General features: G+C 42.3%; 2 protein-coding genes across 2 annotated transcripts in view; both read left to right on the top strand.

The window, feature by feature from the left end:
- LOC121812048 (tapasin-like) overlaps nucleotides 1-2,550 on the top strand; it is a 20,944-nt gene extending 18,394 nt beyond the window's left edge. The window contains exon 7 of the mRNA XM_042213099.1: nucleotides 1,697-2,550. Within this exon, the coding sequence (XP_042069033.1) occupies nucleotides 1,697-1,725 (29 nt within the window). The 3' untranslated portion in view covers nucleotides 1,726-2,550. The remainder of the gene's footprint in view (nucleotides 1-1,696) is intronic.
- A 270-nt stretch (nucleotides 2,551-2,820) lies between these two features.
- Nucleotides 2,821-9,297, top strand: LOC102313418 (tapasin-related protein). Its single transcript, XM_042213097.1, has 7 exons — nucleotides 2,821-3,781; nucleotides 3,900-4,076; nucleotides 4,175-4,450; nucleotides 5,467-5,796; nucleotides 6,429-6,764; nucleotides 6,834-6,917; nucleotides 7,084-9,297. Exons 1-7 carry the CDS (start codon nucleotides 3,736-3,738, stop codon nucleotides 7,113-7,115), a joined length of 1,281 nt encoding a protein of 426 aa, XP_042069031.1. The 5' UTR covers nucleotides 2,821-3,735; the 3' UTR covers nucleotides 7,116-9,297.
- The last annotated feature ends 8,188 nt before the right edge of the window (nucleotides 9,298-17,485 follow it).

The raw sequence follows: 17,485 nt of genomic DNA, 5'->3' as shown, positions 1-17,485 counted from the left end.
GCAGAGATACACGGAGGAACGCAGACGAGCCGACAAGGAGCACAGGCAGACACCAACTATAAATACACACACCAGGTAATCAGGAAATGGCACACAGGAGGGGACACAGCTGGAACTAATGGGCATAACGAGACACAGACCTACAAAGTAAAACAGGAAACACCCAAACTGTTTTACAGCACAACACGGGGACATGAAGGAAAGGCACAGGTAGGGCTGACAAAACATCAAACTAGAGATTCAACCCTAAATTAATACAAATCAGAATAAACACAAAATGCTGGGTCAACGACCCAGGACCATGACAATGACAGAGAAATTCTTTTTGGAAAAAACAAGTTCCCAGACTTGTTATCAGGGAAGTTCAAAAGCCTGCATCTCTGATAGATTAGAGGTGCATTAGTGTTTATGGAGTTGCCACCTTCCAGGCAGTTCTGGGACTACAGGTGCAGCAGGTGGTGCTTTTCTATTTGTGCTCTATCCTTTTATCTTTGATATTTTCTCCTATTTTCTCCCACTTGCTTTTTTTTTCTCCTGCCTGTTAGCTTAGAAATGGTCATATTACACTGTAATAACTGAAATAACACTAATAGAAATGAATACATAAACGAATACAGAAACACACAAAATGGAGGAGCATATAGAGATTTTATGGCGCTCATCTTGGAAAAACGAAATATGTTTGGCACAACATGGGAGTCTGCTAATAATTCGGATTACAAAAGCTGCGAGGCAGGACAGGTTTAATGGGGGGAAAAGTTGTTTTTCTGATCTAGTTCCCTTCTGGGTTTTTAGTCTATTTTGTATCCATTTAGTTCGTTATGTGTTCCTGCCTCTGTTGTGTTCTTGTATCAGACCTAATCTCATTTCGGTATTGTGGCACTTGCTCCTTGTGTTAGTTTACTGATAATTGTGTAGTGTTTCTAGTTTGAGGCCTTAGTTTTACTTCTCTGGGCTCTGTTCTGGGTTATTAGGTTGTGTTCCTTTCCTCTTTGTAATTCCATGTTTAGGTACTTCATGTTGTATGTTAGGCGTTGTTTGTCTCCTGTGCTTGTGTATGGTTTAAAGCCTGTGGTGTCATCATTCCTGATTTTTTTATTTTTTTCCCTTTATGTCCCAGCCTTATCAGTTCACTCCCGAATCCTGATTTCTGCATTTGGGTTTGATACACTCAATACACAGCTCTACACCATAGAGTTACTGCCATCAAATTCCATCCACCCATTCTCTTACATTTATCCTTATCAGGGTTGCAGGGTATCTGGAGCCTATCCTCAGTCCAAAGACATACAGTTATTGGGGTTGAGTTAAGTGGTAATTCTAAATTACCCATGAAAGGTTGTATGTCTCTCTGTGTTAGCCCTGTGACAGACAGGCAGCCTGTCCGGGGTGTACCCTGCCTCTCACCTTGCAGTAGGTGTGACAGACTCCAGCCCCCTGGGACCCTCACAATAAATAAGCCATTAAAATCAAAATGAATTATTTGTGTATCTTTAAATTTTCCATTTTATCAGTTTTAACATTTGATATGTTTTCAATGTTTGTGAATAAGATATGGGATCATGAGATGTGTAAAGCATTATATTCTGCTTTTATTCAGATTTCATACACTGTCCCAGCTCTTTTGGGACTTGTTGTATCACATGTGAGATGCTGAAGTTCTTTAAAGTAATTATTGTTTTTTTTCCCTCCACAGTGTGGAGAAAGTTGGTGCAGGTAAGGTGATATAAAAACAAAAAAAAAAGGGAATGGCAAGCACCTTGAGATGACTGTTGTTTTGGTGTTGTACAAATAAAATGGAATTGAATTGAAAGGAAGAAAGGAAGAGGTTGTGGCCACAGACTGAATAAGAGAGGTGAGCTGCTAAACGAGTCTTCCTTCAGAGTCTTCACAGATACATCGACGTCAATCACAAGTCTATTGGCAAATAGTTTTCTGAAGTACTAACAAATAAGTAGTTACTTTTTATTACAGTTTATGCTCCACAGATTACTCTTTTGGATTCAGGATGTTATCCTGTATACTCGGGACTCTTTCAAAGATTATGTGAATCAGAGCTGAAAACTGAGGATCTGAATTCAGTGATCCTGATGATGGCTTCAAAGAAATATACAGGGACATACCAGCTCACAGCTATTTTAGAACAGATGGTCAGTTGTAATAACACTGGACTGATGTCAGATTGTACTGATGGAAGCCTATTTAATTCAAGAGCATGGATATATTGTATTCTTATATTTTTGTAGTGCATTTGATGATGTCAGACATCTTTTTCTAATGAAAACTTTGCACTACTTTGGATTTGGAAAGAAGCTTGAACACGCAATCCATAAACTCCAAATTCAGTTGCATTTATACCAAATGCATCAACATTTTTAACCACATTTATTTTCTTTGTATAACAAAATTTGTTTACTAAATTAAAATTACATTATCTATATCTTAAATCACTTTGAGACATTGGAAAAGAGAATGCTGCATAGGTTAAACTGGACAAACCATCCTTCTGAGATGAGGTAAAAACTTATCCCACTGCCTTCAAGATGGATGGATAAAGAAGACATTGTGTACTCTGAGACTTCTCCTGGACTCAGACAGCTCTGCATAGCAGCAATTGACTTTTGTGATGATAAATGTACAAAAGGTTTTTAGAAGCATTCAGTTGCAGAAAGTCTAATCTTCTTTTATTTTGAAGGAATTTGAGGCTGAGGAGGTTCATGTAACAAGGAGTAAGCATATTTCACTTCCTCTTCCTCCCAAAGGGAAAGAAGAGAAATTCAAAATTGTAAATGAATTTACCAACAAAATAATCATTCAGGCTTTAGTTGGTTTTACTTGGATATGACCACCTGAGTATTCTGTGAAGATGATATAGAAAGTGTGGATTGTCTGCTTTTTCCACACTGAATCACTGCAGGCTTTCTGGAATCACAGGAGGAGTTGGTTACAGTCCAACAGGATTCAATAAAACAGTATGGAATATGTTTTGGGGCTTTGGTATCAGGACTCTTTTTTTCTTTATGAACTTTTTTTTAATGCTTATGCTTTTTTCATGTTAATTAATATTTTTAATATTTATTGTATTTGATATGTCTCTTGATATGTCTCCTAAACACTCAGCCTTTGTATAATTTATTTTTGTTTGGTGGATAAGCGCCTCATCTGTTCGTATTGCTATTGTTCATTAATAAAATTGGGTGGAAAAGTTCTCTTGTACGACGTGTGTTGAATTTCAGGACTTCTCTCTATTGATCTGGTATTTTCATGCGGTCAGTTTTCACAGCGACACTTCAGGACAACAAAGGTACTGCAAGTTTAATGCAGTTAAAAAACAAAAAAAGACACCCCCCACCAAAAAAAAAAACAAAAGACAAAAACAAAACTATTCGCCGTGAATTTACAATAGATCTTTGTGGGAAAACGAATCGGTAAAAATCCAGCTTTTATGTATGACACACCACAGACAGTAGTTTACACAGGACACACAGTCATCCTCATAATGACTGACAATAAAATAATTAGGACACCTGTACAGGCTATCCGGGGAAATTAACGCAATTTAACAGCAAATATTCTAGATTTTTTTCTTTTTTGTTATTTTCTTCTGTGAGCAGCTCGTTATCCTGTTCTGCACAGCATTCACCCCTGCAGAGTGAAAGTGAAAGTATCCCGACAAACTTCCTGTGACAATCGCGCAGCAAGGGGTATGACCGTGGAGGGCACCGGGGAAGAATCATGAGTTTAATATTCACGATATTTATTTACTGGTCTCTAAGTGCAGGTGAGTTATTGTCACAGATTACAGCTTGTGTGTAGGTCAGCAACAAGTATCGGCACTACAGGCTACCACATGAACTTAACACTGTTTGATTTTCTATGCCCGTGTGTGTGTCATTCAGGTGTGTGGAGTGTCCATCAGATCCTGTGGCTGCCCTGCTACTTCATTGATGAGCGTGTGTTTTTGAATAAGGACAACCACACAGAGACTCAGCTCATCCACAGAGAGGCTATACTTCAGTTTGGTCAGAAAGGAGATGCTCCTGTTAACCCAAACGCCATCACTTTCCTGATCACCAGTGAGTTACTGCAGCCTGCATGAGGAGAAGGCTGAAAACAACATGAACAACAACAACAACAACAACAGTGTGCTAGAGTTTATTTTATTGTCTTCTAGGATCAAAGTTGGATCTGCTGCAGTATGTGGAGGGGGTGGAGGCAGAGCAGCTGAAGTGTGAGCTGCACAGATACAGCACAGAGGGCGGTTACGTCCGCTGGCCTGTCCTCGGTGCCCATGAGTACAACCACTGGTTTACCTGCATCCTCAGACACAGCAGGGGCCTCTTCACCATCACCAGCTTCCTCAGGCGCCCCTTCGACCAGCCTCCCCCAGGATGGCCAGACTACCACAAATGGCCCCCCATCCCTAACAGAGAGGTACTCACCACCACAGGTAAACTGAACATATGAGGATTTCAGACTAAAACTGAATATATTTGTCTTAAAAGTTTGTTTTTTGTTGGAGTTATGACTAGTCGTTAGTATTGCTGTGCCAGACCCCATAAAGGAAGAAAATATAAATATTATGGGAACAAACTTTGACTGAAGGAAAATAAAACAATTAACTTGATTACAAATGACTAACCATCCATTAAAACAAATAATAAAATGTTCATAAAATAATTAATAATAATGAAATAATAAAAATGTACTTAATTCTTCTCATAAAATACATTGATTTGGTCAGTCTGATTAATAATTAAATGAAGAACTACAATCAAAGTTAGACATCAGCAGTCTCACCCGATGACATATTTACATATCTACAAAATGTATTACACCAGCACATAACCTAGAAATATTAGTATTTGTTTGAGAGAGAGTGCGTCCCAGAACAAATGTGTATTTGTCCTATAAGATGTGGTTGAATGCATCATTAATGACAACAAAGAGCATCTGTGGCAGGTGCTTTGGATTTCCTCAACGTGTGCAGGAATTTTTAAGCTAATTAAAGATAAGAAAGTGTTATCATGTGGAACAATGGTACTGAGTTAATGAGGAAGATTGCATGCATGTAACAGGAACCTGTGTCTGTGTAACTAATATCAGCCAGTTGGTGTTAATGATTACATGGATGAGACAAATAAACACATGTACACAGATAAGAGGTAAGGATCCTTGTGTTAAGCTATATGCACAGTAGGCTGTACCCAGGTGGTTTGTTAACTGAGTGGTATATGTACCCAGCTAACCAGGAATCTTCAGCCGTAATGGCCTAGAATTAGGGATTGCCAGAGGTGTCACATTTCAGATTTAAGAAATGTTGCACCACTTAGGGTTCATCTTCAACTTTCAATACACAAATGAAATATGGCCTTTCCCATGGCTCCTACACTGTTATTGGACACTTGTATTGAGAAATGTGCTTAACAACTCGCATGTGTTCATGTTTGTCACACTTTTCCACAGTCGCCATGGTCATCAAAACACAGACTCCCTCAGTTAAAGCACGCCTGAAGTTCCAGCAAAAGCTCCACTGCCAGTTTGATGTCGACCACAAAGGTGCAAAGGTCACTGTGGAGTGGCACAAGCAGCACCACGGTGAGAGGACCAAGCTCTTCAGTTACAACAGGCGCACAGGACAGACCCAAGGAAGTGGTGTTGGACTACGTGCCTTTGCAGCCGGAGATGCCTCCTACACCCTCGCCTCCACCATGATAAGCAGTGAAGGGACCTACATTTGTTCAGTGTCCGTGAATCCACTATTCGGCAGGGTGGATATAAATCTGCAGATTGAAGGTGAGGAAAACAGTCAGAGAGTTCATAGGCCATGGACAAAAGTACTAATACTAAATTGTGCTTATATGCTTTCAACCACATTTACTGATGGAGTTTAAGGTGGACTGTGAAAAAGCTGTTTGTGATGTGTACAGCATAGTGTGACAACCATAAATACTCTTATTATTACTGTTTAAAGTTTGCTGGAGATGTTTACTGCTATCAGGAGCAACGTCAAAAATATGTGGTAGAACCAGTCCGTCGCTGTTTCCTGTTGCATGCCTGCTGTCACTCACTCTGCTGTTCACGCCCACTTTTCAGCATTATCAGCATAGCGTCATCGCCATCAGGCTACATGCTGTTGGAGGGCTGCACATGAACATGTCTGCAAAACCATGTCTCCTGAATAGGGCAAAATAGTGTGTAAAAGTATCTTTGTAAATGCTGACAAAAAATGTTTTTAACTCTTTTTTTTTTTTATTCAGTCTTTTTTTCTTTTTTTTAAAAAAAAAAAGCAAATCAGGCTCTTAAAGTGTTCATTCTCATCTTATGTGATAAAAGTCGTATGGTGTGGATGTGTTTTTTAGAACTTAGAAATATAGAAAGTCACTGTTCGTTTCAGCTTTTAAAGTAATGTTTTTTGCTTTCCTCAGAGCCTCCCCATGTCTCCCTCAATGTGGGACCCAGTCTCTCACTAGTGGAGGGTAACAAGAGGAAGATTGTGTGTGGGGCAAACAGCTACTACCCTCGGGATGTGGAGATAATTTGGTACGAGCAGGATCCAGTCATGTTGGACGCTCCACATCCCAGGTCACTGGAGAATGTCTTCCTTTCCTACCACAAAGAAAATCGGGACATGACCTTCTCGTTGTCGGGCTTCTTCTACCTCCAGGCTTCGCTCAGGGACTCTGGGAAAAGGTTCACATGCAGCGTTTCCCATCAGTCCCTGAAAGTGCCCATCACAAAGAGCTTCACCCTGATTGTGGAAGGTGAGTCTCAGTGTAATACTAGGAGCTAGCATCTGGGAGGAGCAGAGCTTGATGTGTGTTCTGTTTCAGAGCCAACAAACTGGATGTTGTACTTCGCTGTGGGCTCTGTTATGATCCTGCTGTTGTATGTGAAGCGGCGCTACCTGCACTCAGGTGAGTGATACAGACCTGCTGCTACATCAAAACACACACACAAGGAAAGAATACAGTCATACGAGCTTGCTGTTTTGGAGTCACTGACATGAAAGCATGTAATATGAAGATCATTATGACATAACTCATTGATGTTCTAGAGGGTAATTGTCATTTTTCTTCACAGCATGGAGAACGTTAGCGGGTAAGGCGATATAAAAACAAACAAACTGGAGGACTGGGATCAGAGCGAGAGGATGTGGCCCCATTCTCAACACACAAGGCTGGCTGGCAAACTGTCCTTTCTGGGGTCCCCATAGAAACACCAGTGAAAGGTAGATTTGTGTCGATGTGTAAACTCCTGCATGTATGAATGTAAAACAGTGCAATAACATTAAAACTACTGAAGATTACGGGTTAGCAGCTGCTGAGCCAGTGGATTCAGGAGCCAGGACTGATTCTTCTGATGCACGAGACACTTTTTGGACTAAACACTGGGGAGACAAGGTTCTATATAAAACAGAATATTGGAAACTGAATGTCAGTTTACTAAATGAAGATTACTGTAAAATTAATAAATATAATAAGGATGCTGAAAAGAATGTACGCTGTAGATTCAGGTTAGTAAACAGGAACAGAAAGATCTCTTTCAGACTGGAATGAAATGCAAACCAAGCTAGTGTACTTCTACTGCTGGTTTATCAAGGCTGGATAAACAGGAGGGTTGCATCAGGAAGGGCATCCAATGTAAAATCTGTGATAAATAAAATATGCACTACCTTTACTATAAGCTTTTATTTAAACACTCAGGTGAAAAATAAACCAAGTAAGATGATGTTTGGAGAGCGCGGGCAATTCTAGGTTTAAACCTTTTTTTTTGGGGGGGGGGGGGGGGGGGGTTTCAGCTCCCAGTCATGCATGCAGTGCCTTTATTTATTAGTAATGGAACATGCTGTTTGCAAATGTCATCAACCTTTTTCACACTTGCAAACCTTAACTCATTTTGATTAACATCACAATGTCACCTTCAAAAGGAAATGAGTTCCTCTACGAATAATTCAGAGTGAATTGTGAGAGATTTCAATCTAATCCACCCATTTTAGCATGGATCCAAACGGAGGCAAAGGCTCAGTCATTAAAGAGGCACTATTTCAGTTTCTTAATCACATAGAGCCAGCTCACTGAGTCACCAAGCACTTAAAGTAGCATTACATAGTATAAACAATGGAAAATCCCTGCATAGACCTTGTACATGAAGCAAACTTGTAATAGAGTTGTTTTATATGTTTTTGAATTCATACAAATGCTCCCTTTGTTATGCAGACTCAGCACAAAGCATCATGTACCCTAATTTCACGAGTGGAGAACAGATTTGTAGTCTGTTCCCTCTGACTCTGTGTGTCTCTCTCCATATTCCTGGAATTGTATTTGTTGGAAAATGATAAAAATATAATCTTATAATTACTATAACAGCAGGTTGGTGTTCCAAATAATCAACAACAGTACAACCCACTACTTAGATACGTGAAATCATCATTAATAAATGTGGGTAAAAAATGAAGCTACAGCTTTATAATTTTTGGTGAATGTGACTACATGTCCACTCTTACCTGTTTCTTTTTGCTCTCTCTCTTTGCTGTCTTCACCCTACTCCCTCTCTATCCTCCTCTCTCTCAGTCTTTGTGCCATCACCCAAATGTTAAATGTTGCAGTGAATAAAAGATAAACTGATCCATATCAGTTTATAGCAATATTCAAACTGAATACAGGTTGCTGCTGACATACATAGATAACAACATTCTGACTTGCTGCCACCTGGATCTGGAGCTGTACAGTAAACAAACACTGAAGCCCAATTTGACCAGAATAGGAATAGAAATTTGTAACAAACTATTAATAGTAAAGTTCATCAGCTCCTTGGCTGGCAACTCGCAATATCCCAGCACACTAGTGGATTAAAGGTTAAAATTAGCTACATCAGCTAATGCTTTTGACCCTATATAGCATGCTTGAGCACACCCAAAAAGAGTCTAAACTTGCCTATCATGATGTTATGATGGTATGTCCAAGAGCAGCCTGTATTCAGAGTTCATGATCCCTTTATATTAAAAATCACAAGAAAAAATTAAGCTGAGCAGATGAGAAGAATTCCTCATATTTTATCAGTTTTAGAAAAGACAACAAAATTCAGTCACAGGTTTATTGGTAACTGCAAAGATTTGAAAGAAGAGTCGAAAGAGAAGCACTCTCACTAATGGAGGGTAACAAGAGGAAGCACTCACGTTTTTTACTCCAGAGTGTTCCCACATAGCAGACAGGTCTGGCCCGGATCTGGTGTCTAGCTGCCACTGCTGGCTGACTTCTGGCATGGTAAGTGGTATGTCATCCAGATATGGGCCAGGCCTGGCATAGGTGGCACTGTCTATGTGATGGCATGCCACATCTGGCCCGATTACGGTTTGGTTTATGTGGCCCAGGCTCATTGAAAACAGGTCTGGCCTGGATCCGGCGTCAAGTTGGCACTTCTGACTGACTGGTGTCATGGCAGGGTGTATGTCAACCAGATGTGGGCCAGGTCTGGCAATGATGGCACTATTTATGTTCCTCTTTTCCTATTTTAGTTAGAAGACCCAAATGCCATGTTACAATACTATACTGCAATGGTAGCCAACGTTTCAAATGCAGGTTTGACAGGTTTGTTAGTGTACATTTTATCTCATGTTTCACACTGGGTGGCTATAGCTCAGGAGGTAGAGTAGGTCACCTACTGATCGGAAGGTTAGTGGTTCAATCCCTGGCTCCTCCAGTCTGCATGTCAAGAGTGTGAATGTGTATGAATGTAGTTAGGAAGCACTCAGTTTAGAGAAAGTGGGTGAATGTGGCATGTTGTATAGAGCACTTTGAGTAATCTGGGAGAGTAGAAAAGTGCTTTGTAAGAATCAGTCCATTCACTGTCTGAACAGAGTTTCGTCATGTTATTTTTGCACTATTATGTTCCGGCACATGTTGTTATTACATGGCTTGATTAAGGTACACATTAGGCTGACATCTGGGGCCAGAGCTGAAACTGTTCTGGGCCAGCACAGGGCCCCAGCAGTATGTCTGCAACTGGCCTTGTGCTGGCCCATGTGTGGGCCACCTCTGGCAAACCAGATCTGGGCCACCAAAGGGCCGTCATTCTTTGCGGTATGTGGGCCATGTGTAAGCACATTGTGTGAGCCAGATCCGGGCCATACCAATTTTGCTATGTGGGTTACTCCTCACCTTACTCTTTTGGAGATGCTGACATGTTCTTTGATTAGATTCAGAATGTTGTGCTTTGGTCCTTAAACCTGGATACTGGTTGAAAGAACCTCACAGCCCATTGTTCATTCAGTGGGCTAGTTTCAGTCATTGTGCAAGTGTACTGTTTATAAGAATGTGGAAACCTGCAGTCAGCTAAGACTGAAGAAGTCACTTGGATGAGCAACGAAACGTTTCTCCCACTGAAAACGCCACGCCAAAGACATTCTGTCTAATTTATTAAGAAATTATTTTAACAAATAAACCTTTCTTGTTTAAATATGTTATGGTGTGTTCTCCCTTTGATTGGGACGTCTTGGTGTTTTTTTTATTAAGACAAATAAAATATACACTGTACATAATAATGTACAACACAATGTTATAATAGATTTAGAGTATTGTTGTGCTGTGGGAGCTCCTCCGCATGATTATGTAATTAAGGTACGTTTATATATATAATATACTACTACTTATATATAACCATCACTATATGTATAGTGTATTTCTTTCTACATTTTAGACCAGTGGACCAAATAGGTTGTGAACTGGCTTTTATTTAGGAGTAGGTAGGTCCTCTCTTCCTCGATGGCTCCATGACTCTCATTATGTTGTACACTAGTTCACTCTCTCGCGCACAAATCGCCACCAAAACACAGCACAAGCCCTGCCAGTGATTCAGTTCCTTACAAACCATTGAATTAGGTAGTGAAGCAGCGACATGCCGAATGAAGCTTCAGATGTCATTGATCATACGACTCTGTTCAGACACAGGCACAGTGTTTCTGAAGCAGTGTGTTGATTTTTGTGACACATGCGCTGTCTGGATGAGGCTATTTGAATAACCAGGTTATTCATTGTTATCTTTTATTCTTTTATATTCTTTTATTAAGTTTTAAGTAGTATCATTTGATTAAAACATTTATTCAATATATTGCACATATAGTTTCAGTTGTGTACGTGCTGGCCTTCTGTCTGGTGGAAAGGTTACAAGATTTAGCTGGTGAGGTGAGAGGTGAAACTGAGTGCATTTCAGGTCGACACAAACACACACACACACACACACACACACACTTAGAATCCCTCAAAATATGTTGCTTGTGACTGCAAAATTGTGCCTGCAAAAGAACAGTTTGTTGCAGAATGTGTGCCTGATGTTCCAGACGATAAGCGAGCCTCCGGCAGCGACAGGAAGACACTTGGGATGGAGACGAGGTGATGTTGTTTTTTCAAACTATGTTAAACGTCATTGTGGTTTTGAAACTTATGCATGTATTGTATCTGCTTGACGCATGAGGGGGCGTCATAAAGGTAAACCCTAATGGTATAAAACAGCTGCTTGTGTATTGTTAGGGAGAGATTGATGCTGTCTGCGTACAGTGTTCATCTCCCACACGTGTGTTCATTAAAATCATCGTTTGACCAACCCTCCTGTATCCCTTCTCAATATTTGAACCCTTAACAATACTTAGGAATTTTCATTCCCATACCTTTGGGCCACTTGTTTGAGAAAAATTCTAATAAAATAATTCAACGTATCAGCAATGATTGAGAGCAGTGGTCTATTCTCCTGTCCCGAATGAGCTGAGTTGAATGTTCTGCCCAGACTATTCTATTTATTTTACAGATGATACCAGTTGAAAATCCAAACGAAAATGCTTGATAAGCTGGACAAAATACCTTCTAACTTCATATGGGATAAACAGCAGCGTAGAATTAGACTCAAGACCCTGCAGTTGTTTAAGATAAGGGGGGGTATTAATGTTCCTAATTTTAAACATTACTACTGGGCTGCACAAATAAAACCTTTGCTGACATGGCTGCCAAGTGATATTCATACTTGCTGGCTCAATATAGAAAATAGAAAATATCCTGAACCAATGGAAACACTTCCTTTTCTAGATAGTCTCGTAAAATTGTTAGGTGCGGCTGTGTGCAAACAGGAAAAGGACCCAAGGTGCAGACTCCAGAGACAGATGTAAACTCAAAAACCGTTTTAATGTTAAACTCAAATATAACATAACTGGAAACGATCAAAAAAGATAAACTAATACCGGAGGACTGACAGAACACACAGCTTGGTAAACGGTAGATCGTGACACAGACACTAAGAAACACAGGGCTTAAATACGCAGAGGGAGCAATCAGGAAATGAGTAACAGGAGGGAAACACAGCTGGGGCAAATCAGGCCTAACGAGACAAGAGGAAGCAAAACCAGACACCTTAACATCAGACATGGACTTTCAAAGTAAAACAGGAAACACATAACACAGACTGAACAAAGACACAGACTCATATGCAGGCACTACAAAGGGAACAGAGACGTGGGAACAGGGCAGACACAAACACTGACTGAACACGGGGATATAGGAACTTAGGATACACATAGACGCGAACTAGACAAGGGGATGCAGGTGATAGGGGAGACAGAGCACTTAAAGAAGACAGAGACCTAAGCCATAAGACAGAACTTAAAGAAACCAAAAACTAGACAGTATAAATAATATCGTAAACTCAAAAACCCTGGGTCGACGACCCAGGCATCCTAACAAAAATAAATGGCAATCTGGAGAAAAAAAATACATTAGAGTTTTGGAACAAAATTCAGTCAGTACTGGGACCACAAAAGTATCATTCATCACTATCAAGCATTGGATCTATGAAACCCTTTTCCCTGTCCACTTTTTAAATGCAGTATTTGGATACTGCATTTAAAAGTGGGCATATAATGGACTGAAATGTGAACATCAACTATTGGAACAAGGGAACTTTAAGACATTTGAACATCTGAAGAATGAATTTAATCTCCCCAGGACAGATTTCTATAGACACCTACAACTAAGGTCCTTTTTGACAACACTCGAGAGCTAGGGAAACATTGCCAACCCCACACCAATTGAAGAATTTCTAAAAAAAAAAAACAACAACAACCCAAAAAACAGATGGGAAACAGAGACAAGACTACTACTATTAGTCAAACCTATGACGCATTTGCATCAATGATTAAGCATAATTCCCTGAGGATGAGGGGAAGGTGGAAAGCAGACATAAATGAAAAATACCTGATGATACCAAGTGGGAAATATGTACTAAAGCACACCAGACCACTAATTCAAACAGATGGAGAGAGTTTAAATGGAAAATTATCAGCAGATTCTACAGAACACCAGAAATAACTGATAAGATGGGCCCCACACTTCTGAGTTCATACTGGAGGATCTGTGGGACACAATCTACCAACCATACCCATATATTTTGGCTCTGCCCTAAACTCTGTGTATTCTGGAGGCAGATATTTGATCCTATAATTTGAGTTTTCAAAGTAAATATTCCACTAAGTCCTACAGTAGCAGTTTTGGGAAGGATTCCAGAACTTATTGACTGCAAAGCCAAAACTTACCTCACTGCAGCCCTAAAATGCATAATTATTAGATGGTTAAAACCAGGACCTCCCACATATAATATATGGATCCAGAAAGTGTACGATGTCTATCAAATAGTCAACTTTCACAAGTCTATTAACCAACCAACCACGTGACTTCATGTTCCGTAGTGACAGAAGATGGCGCTTTAAACTTTAACTTTAAGCACTTATTTCTTAAATGCAACTTTACAGACAGAGTTACATCTATGCCAGTTTTTCAGAGCAGGGCTCAGTGGTTAGCCTTTATATGTATAGCATTTCACATATTATGTTTTTCTTTTCTCACAGTTCACCCACTCTTCCATGAGCTGGTCCTGGACTTTTGATCTCCTTTTTTAAGCATTCTTCTTTTTGCTTGAGTTCTTTCTCTTTTACTTGTTTTGCTTTTTTGTCAATTACTGCCTGGCTTAAGTTTTGCTTCAGGGTAAATTGTTTCTACCATCAGCGTTTTGGCGCCGGAGCGCGCCGCTGCCTGCTGCCTTGCGCTTCTCCGACCCTGGGACACGGGCCCCGCCAGCGCGCTGTAGCGGCCGCGACCGCTGGAGACAAAGAAAAACTGCTCTTCATAGAAGACTCGTGCTCTGGGAGATGTTTCCTCGACTCCGGCTCCCAGAAGAGCCTCCTTCCCCCGTCCGGAGCCGACAGTTTAGCAGCGGGCTACGGACCGCAGCTTATTGACTCTCCCATCGCAACCTTCTAGCCTGTTTCACTCGCGCCACCGAGCCCCTGAATCAGGCTAATTTAGTGACTTCAGGGAACGTTTTTCAGCGTTTGCTCTTGGAGTTCCCTTCACTAACTGTTCCTAATTTCTCGAACACGGCAACGAAGCACGGGCTTGAACCTTATATTCCGACGGTCGGTCCCCCGGTGTTCGCAAGCACGCGCCGCCTCGACCCCGCGAAACTCTCCGTCGCTCAGGAAGAGTTTGCTGCAATGGAGCGCCTCGGCATTGTGCATCGCTCGAATAGTGCCTGGGCTTCTCCTCTACACATGGTGCCCAAGTCAGACGGTCGGTGGCGGCCCTGTGGGGATTTTCGCCATTTGAATAATGTCACGGAGAACGACCGTTACCCCCATTCCCCACATCCAGGATTTTTCCGCCCACCTCGCCGGCACCTCGATTTTTTCTAAAATTGACTTGGTGCGGGGGTATCACCAGGTTCCCGTGCGCGCCGAAGACGTCCCCAAAACTGCCGTTATTACCCCTTTTGGCCTGTTTGACTTTTTGCGCATGCTGTGCGGCCTGAAATGATCGCCCAGACTTTTCAGCGGTTGATGGACTCTGTCTTGCGCGAGCTGCCTTTCGTCTTCGTGTACCTTGACAATATATTGGTGGCCAGCTGTTCTGAGAGTCAGCATGCATCGCATCTGCATCAGGTTTTCCAGCGCTTGGCGGCACATGGCCTGATCGTCAACCCCTCCAAGTGCCAGTTCGGCTTGCCGGTTCTGGATTTCTTGGGCCACCGCATTTCCGCTGACGGTGTGGTTCCGTTGCCAGACAAGGTCCGGGCCGTTTCGGCTTTTCCGCGTCCCGCATCCATTAAAGCGTTGCAGGAGTTCTTGGGGATGGTCAATTTCTACAACCGCTTTCTCCCCAGAGCTGTGCACCTGCTGCAGCCTCTCTATGCTGCCTTGAAGGGTAAAACAGCTAAGGACCCAATTGATTGGCTCCCTGAACGCATCCAGGCATTTTCTGGGTCCAAGACCGCGCTGGCAAACGCCGCCCTGCTGGCCCACCCGTTTCCGTCGGCGGAGATTGCGCTGACCTCCGACGTGTCGGATGTGGCGCAGTGTTAGAACAGCGGGTCTCCGGTGTCTGGCAACCGCTCACTTTTTTTTAGTCGCACACTTAGGGACAGTGAGCGCAAATATAGCATTTTTGACAGGGAGTTGCTGGCCCTGCACCTCGCGACACGGCATTTTCGTTTTTTTCTCGAGGGTCGGAGCTTCACCGCGTACGTCGATCATAAACCTTTGACATTCGCGATGTCCAAGGTCTCTGATCCGTGGAGCGGGCGCCAGTAGTGCCAGTTGGCAGCCATTTCCGAGTTCACAACTGACATTCAGCACGCGGCTGGTAAGTCCAACTGACTGTCTATCCCGCGTGCTGGTTTCTCCCGTTTATGTTGGCATAGACTTTGAGGCTTTGGCCGCTGACCAACAGGCCGACCCGGACGTCCTAGCCCTTCGGTCTGCGCAAACGGGCCTTGTAGGGGAGACCGGGGATAGTTGTAACATTTTTGACATTTCTGTCTGTAAATTGAAGCTCTTTTAAGGTAGTGGATTCAAAATGTAATGTAAAGTATTTACATGTCTCTGCTATTAAATAGTGCAGCTATTTTCTCTGCAGCACAATTACCCATTGCATGGTATGGTCTCAAACACGAAGAGTGAAATGTTACAATTAACCCCATAGTCTGTGTCGTGTTATTCAATTATACGCGGGTCCACTGTACGATACATAACCACACTTTATTTTCTTGTTCTTGCCCTGCCCCACATAACATAACATTCTATACAGAAACACACCGGTCTCGCCCTCTAGCTGCCATCAGCCTAACTACACTGACCGGCTGCATTAACATCTACTGTACAATGCAATTACACCACATCTCCCCTTTCTAGAATCAATGGGTAGACTACCATTGACTCACCAGACCTTGGAGGGTTATTCTGCCTCTGTGGCTGGAAGGTCTGGTCCTGCGCTTACCTGTAAGGGATACTATATACTGAAAATCTTAACTCTAATTAACCCGTTAAGTAACACAAATTCTTACATGCTAACTTGTCACACCCCCTGCATTTCCCAACTTCTGAACATGCATATTTGAAAATGACAACCTTTTAGCTTTTACACTTTTACCCATATTGTGCAAACAATACTACGGAAGAGGGGTATTCTTGTATAAAACAGTCCTTTCCATCTTATCCGTTATAAGTCCAATCTGGTTGGTCTCACAACCACTCTTCCGGATCTGGTTCTGGGTGTAGATGGAAGCTCTGGAGAAACTGTCTCTGGCATGTCCGTGGAGCATTGCTCCCCGGCTTCTGCAGATTCTGGCTCCCCATTATTGCTCTCAGTTTGGTCTGGAGAGTGTTTCATGGGAACAAGATGCCAACGATTCCGCCTAATTGTCCCTCCACGAGATATGATCATGGTGTGGAGTGGCTGCCAATAACTGTGCCGCTGGCTCTCTGGTCTGTTATCCACACTTCTTGGCCTGGAGTGAGCCTGTCGAGGCTGCATGCGCGATGACGAAGGTTATATGACTGTGCCTCTTTAGTCCTCCTCTCCTTTTCCCTCCGGGTGACAGCCACACTATCAGGAAGTGCGGGGTCTAGCAGAGATGGCAGTATTGGCACTGTGGTGCGAAGCCGTCTCCCCATCAAGAGTTGGGCTGGACTATAGCCATTCTGCAGTGGGGTAGAGCCACCCCACTGCAGCGAGCAGAGCCAAGTGTGGATCAACAGCTTTCCGCAATAGATTCTTGACAGTCTTAACTGCTCGTTCGGCTTCGCCATTGCTTTGGGGATATTTCGGGCTGCTTGTAATGTGACAGAAGCCATACACTTTTGCAAATGTCTCAAAAGCTGCCCCTGAAAACTGTGGCCCATTATCTGTTACCAGCTGCTCGGGGATCCCATGTCGTGCAAAAATCCCTTTGAGATGATGGATCGCGTCCTCTGATCTTGAAGGTGTGAGAGGGGCAATCTCAACAAATCTTGAGGCATAATCCACGACAAGAAGGTAGGTTTTCCCTCTCAGCATAAACAGATCGGCTCCTAGCTTTTGCCACGGCCGCCCCGGATACTGTGATGGCATCAGCGGTTCTGTGTGGTTTTCTCTCACTTGGCAACATGTCCGACAGTTAAGGACAAGCTCAT

Source organism: Haplochromis burtoni, unplaced genomic scaffold, assembly GCF_018398535.1.
Source record: "Haplochromis burtoni strain Fernald_Lab_line unplaced genomic scaffold, NCSU_Asbu1 Contig_417, whole genome shotgun sequence".
NCBI classification, from domain to species: Eukaryota; Metazoa; Chordata; class Actinopteri; order Cichliformes; family Cichlidae; genus Haplochromis; species Haplochromis burtoni.
This window is presented reverse-complemented; position numbering and strand designations above follow the sequence as displayed.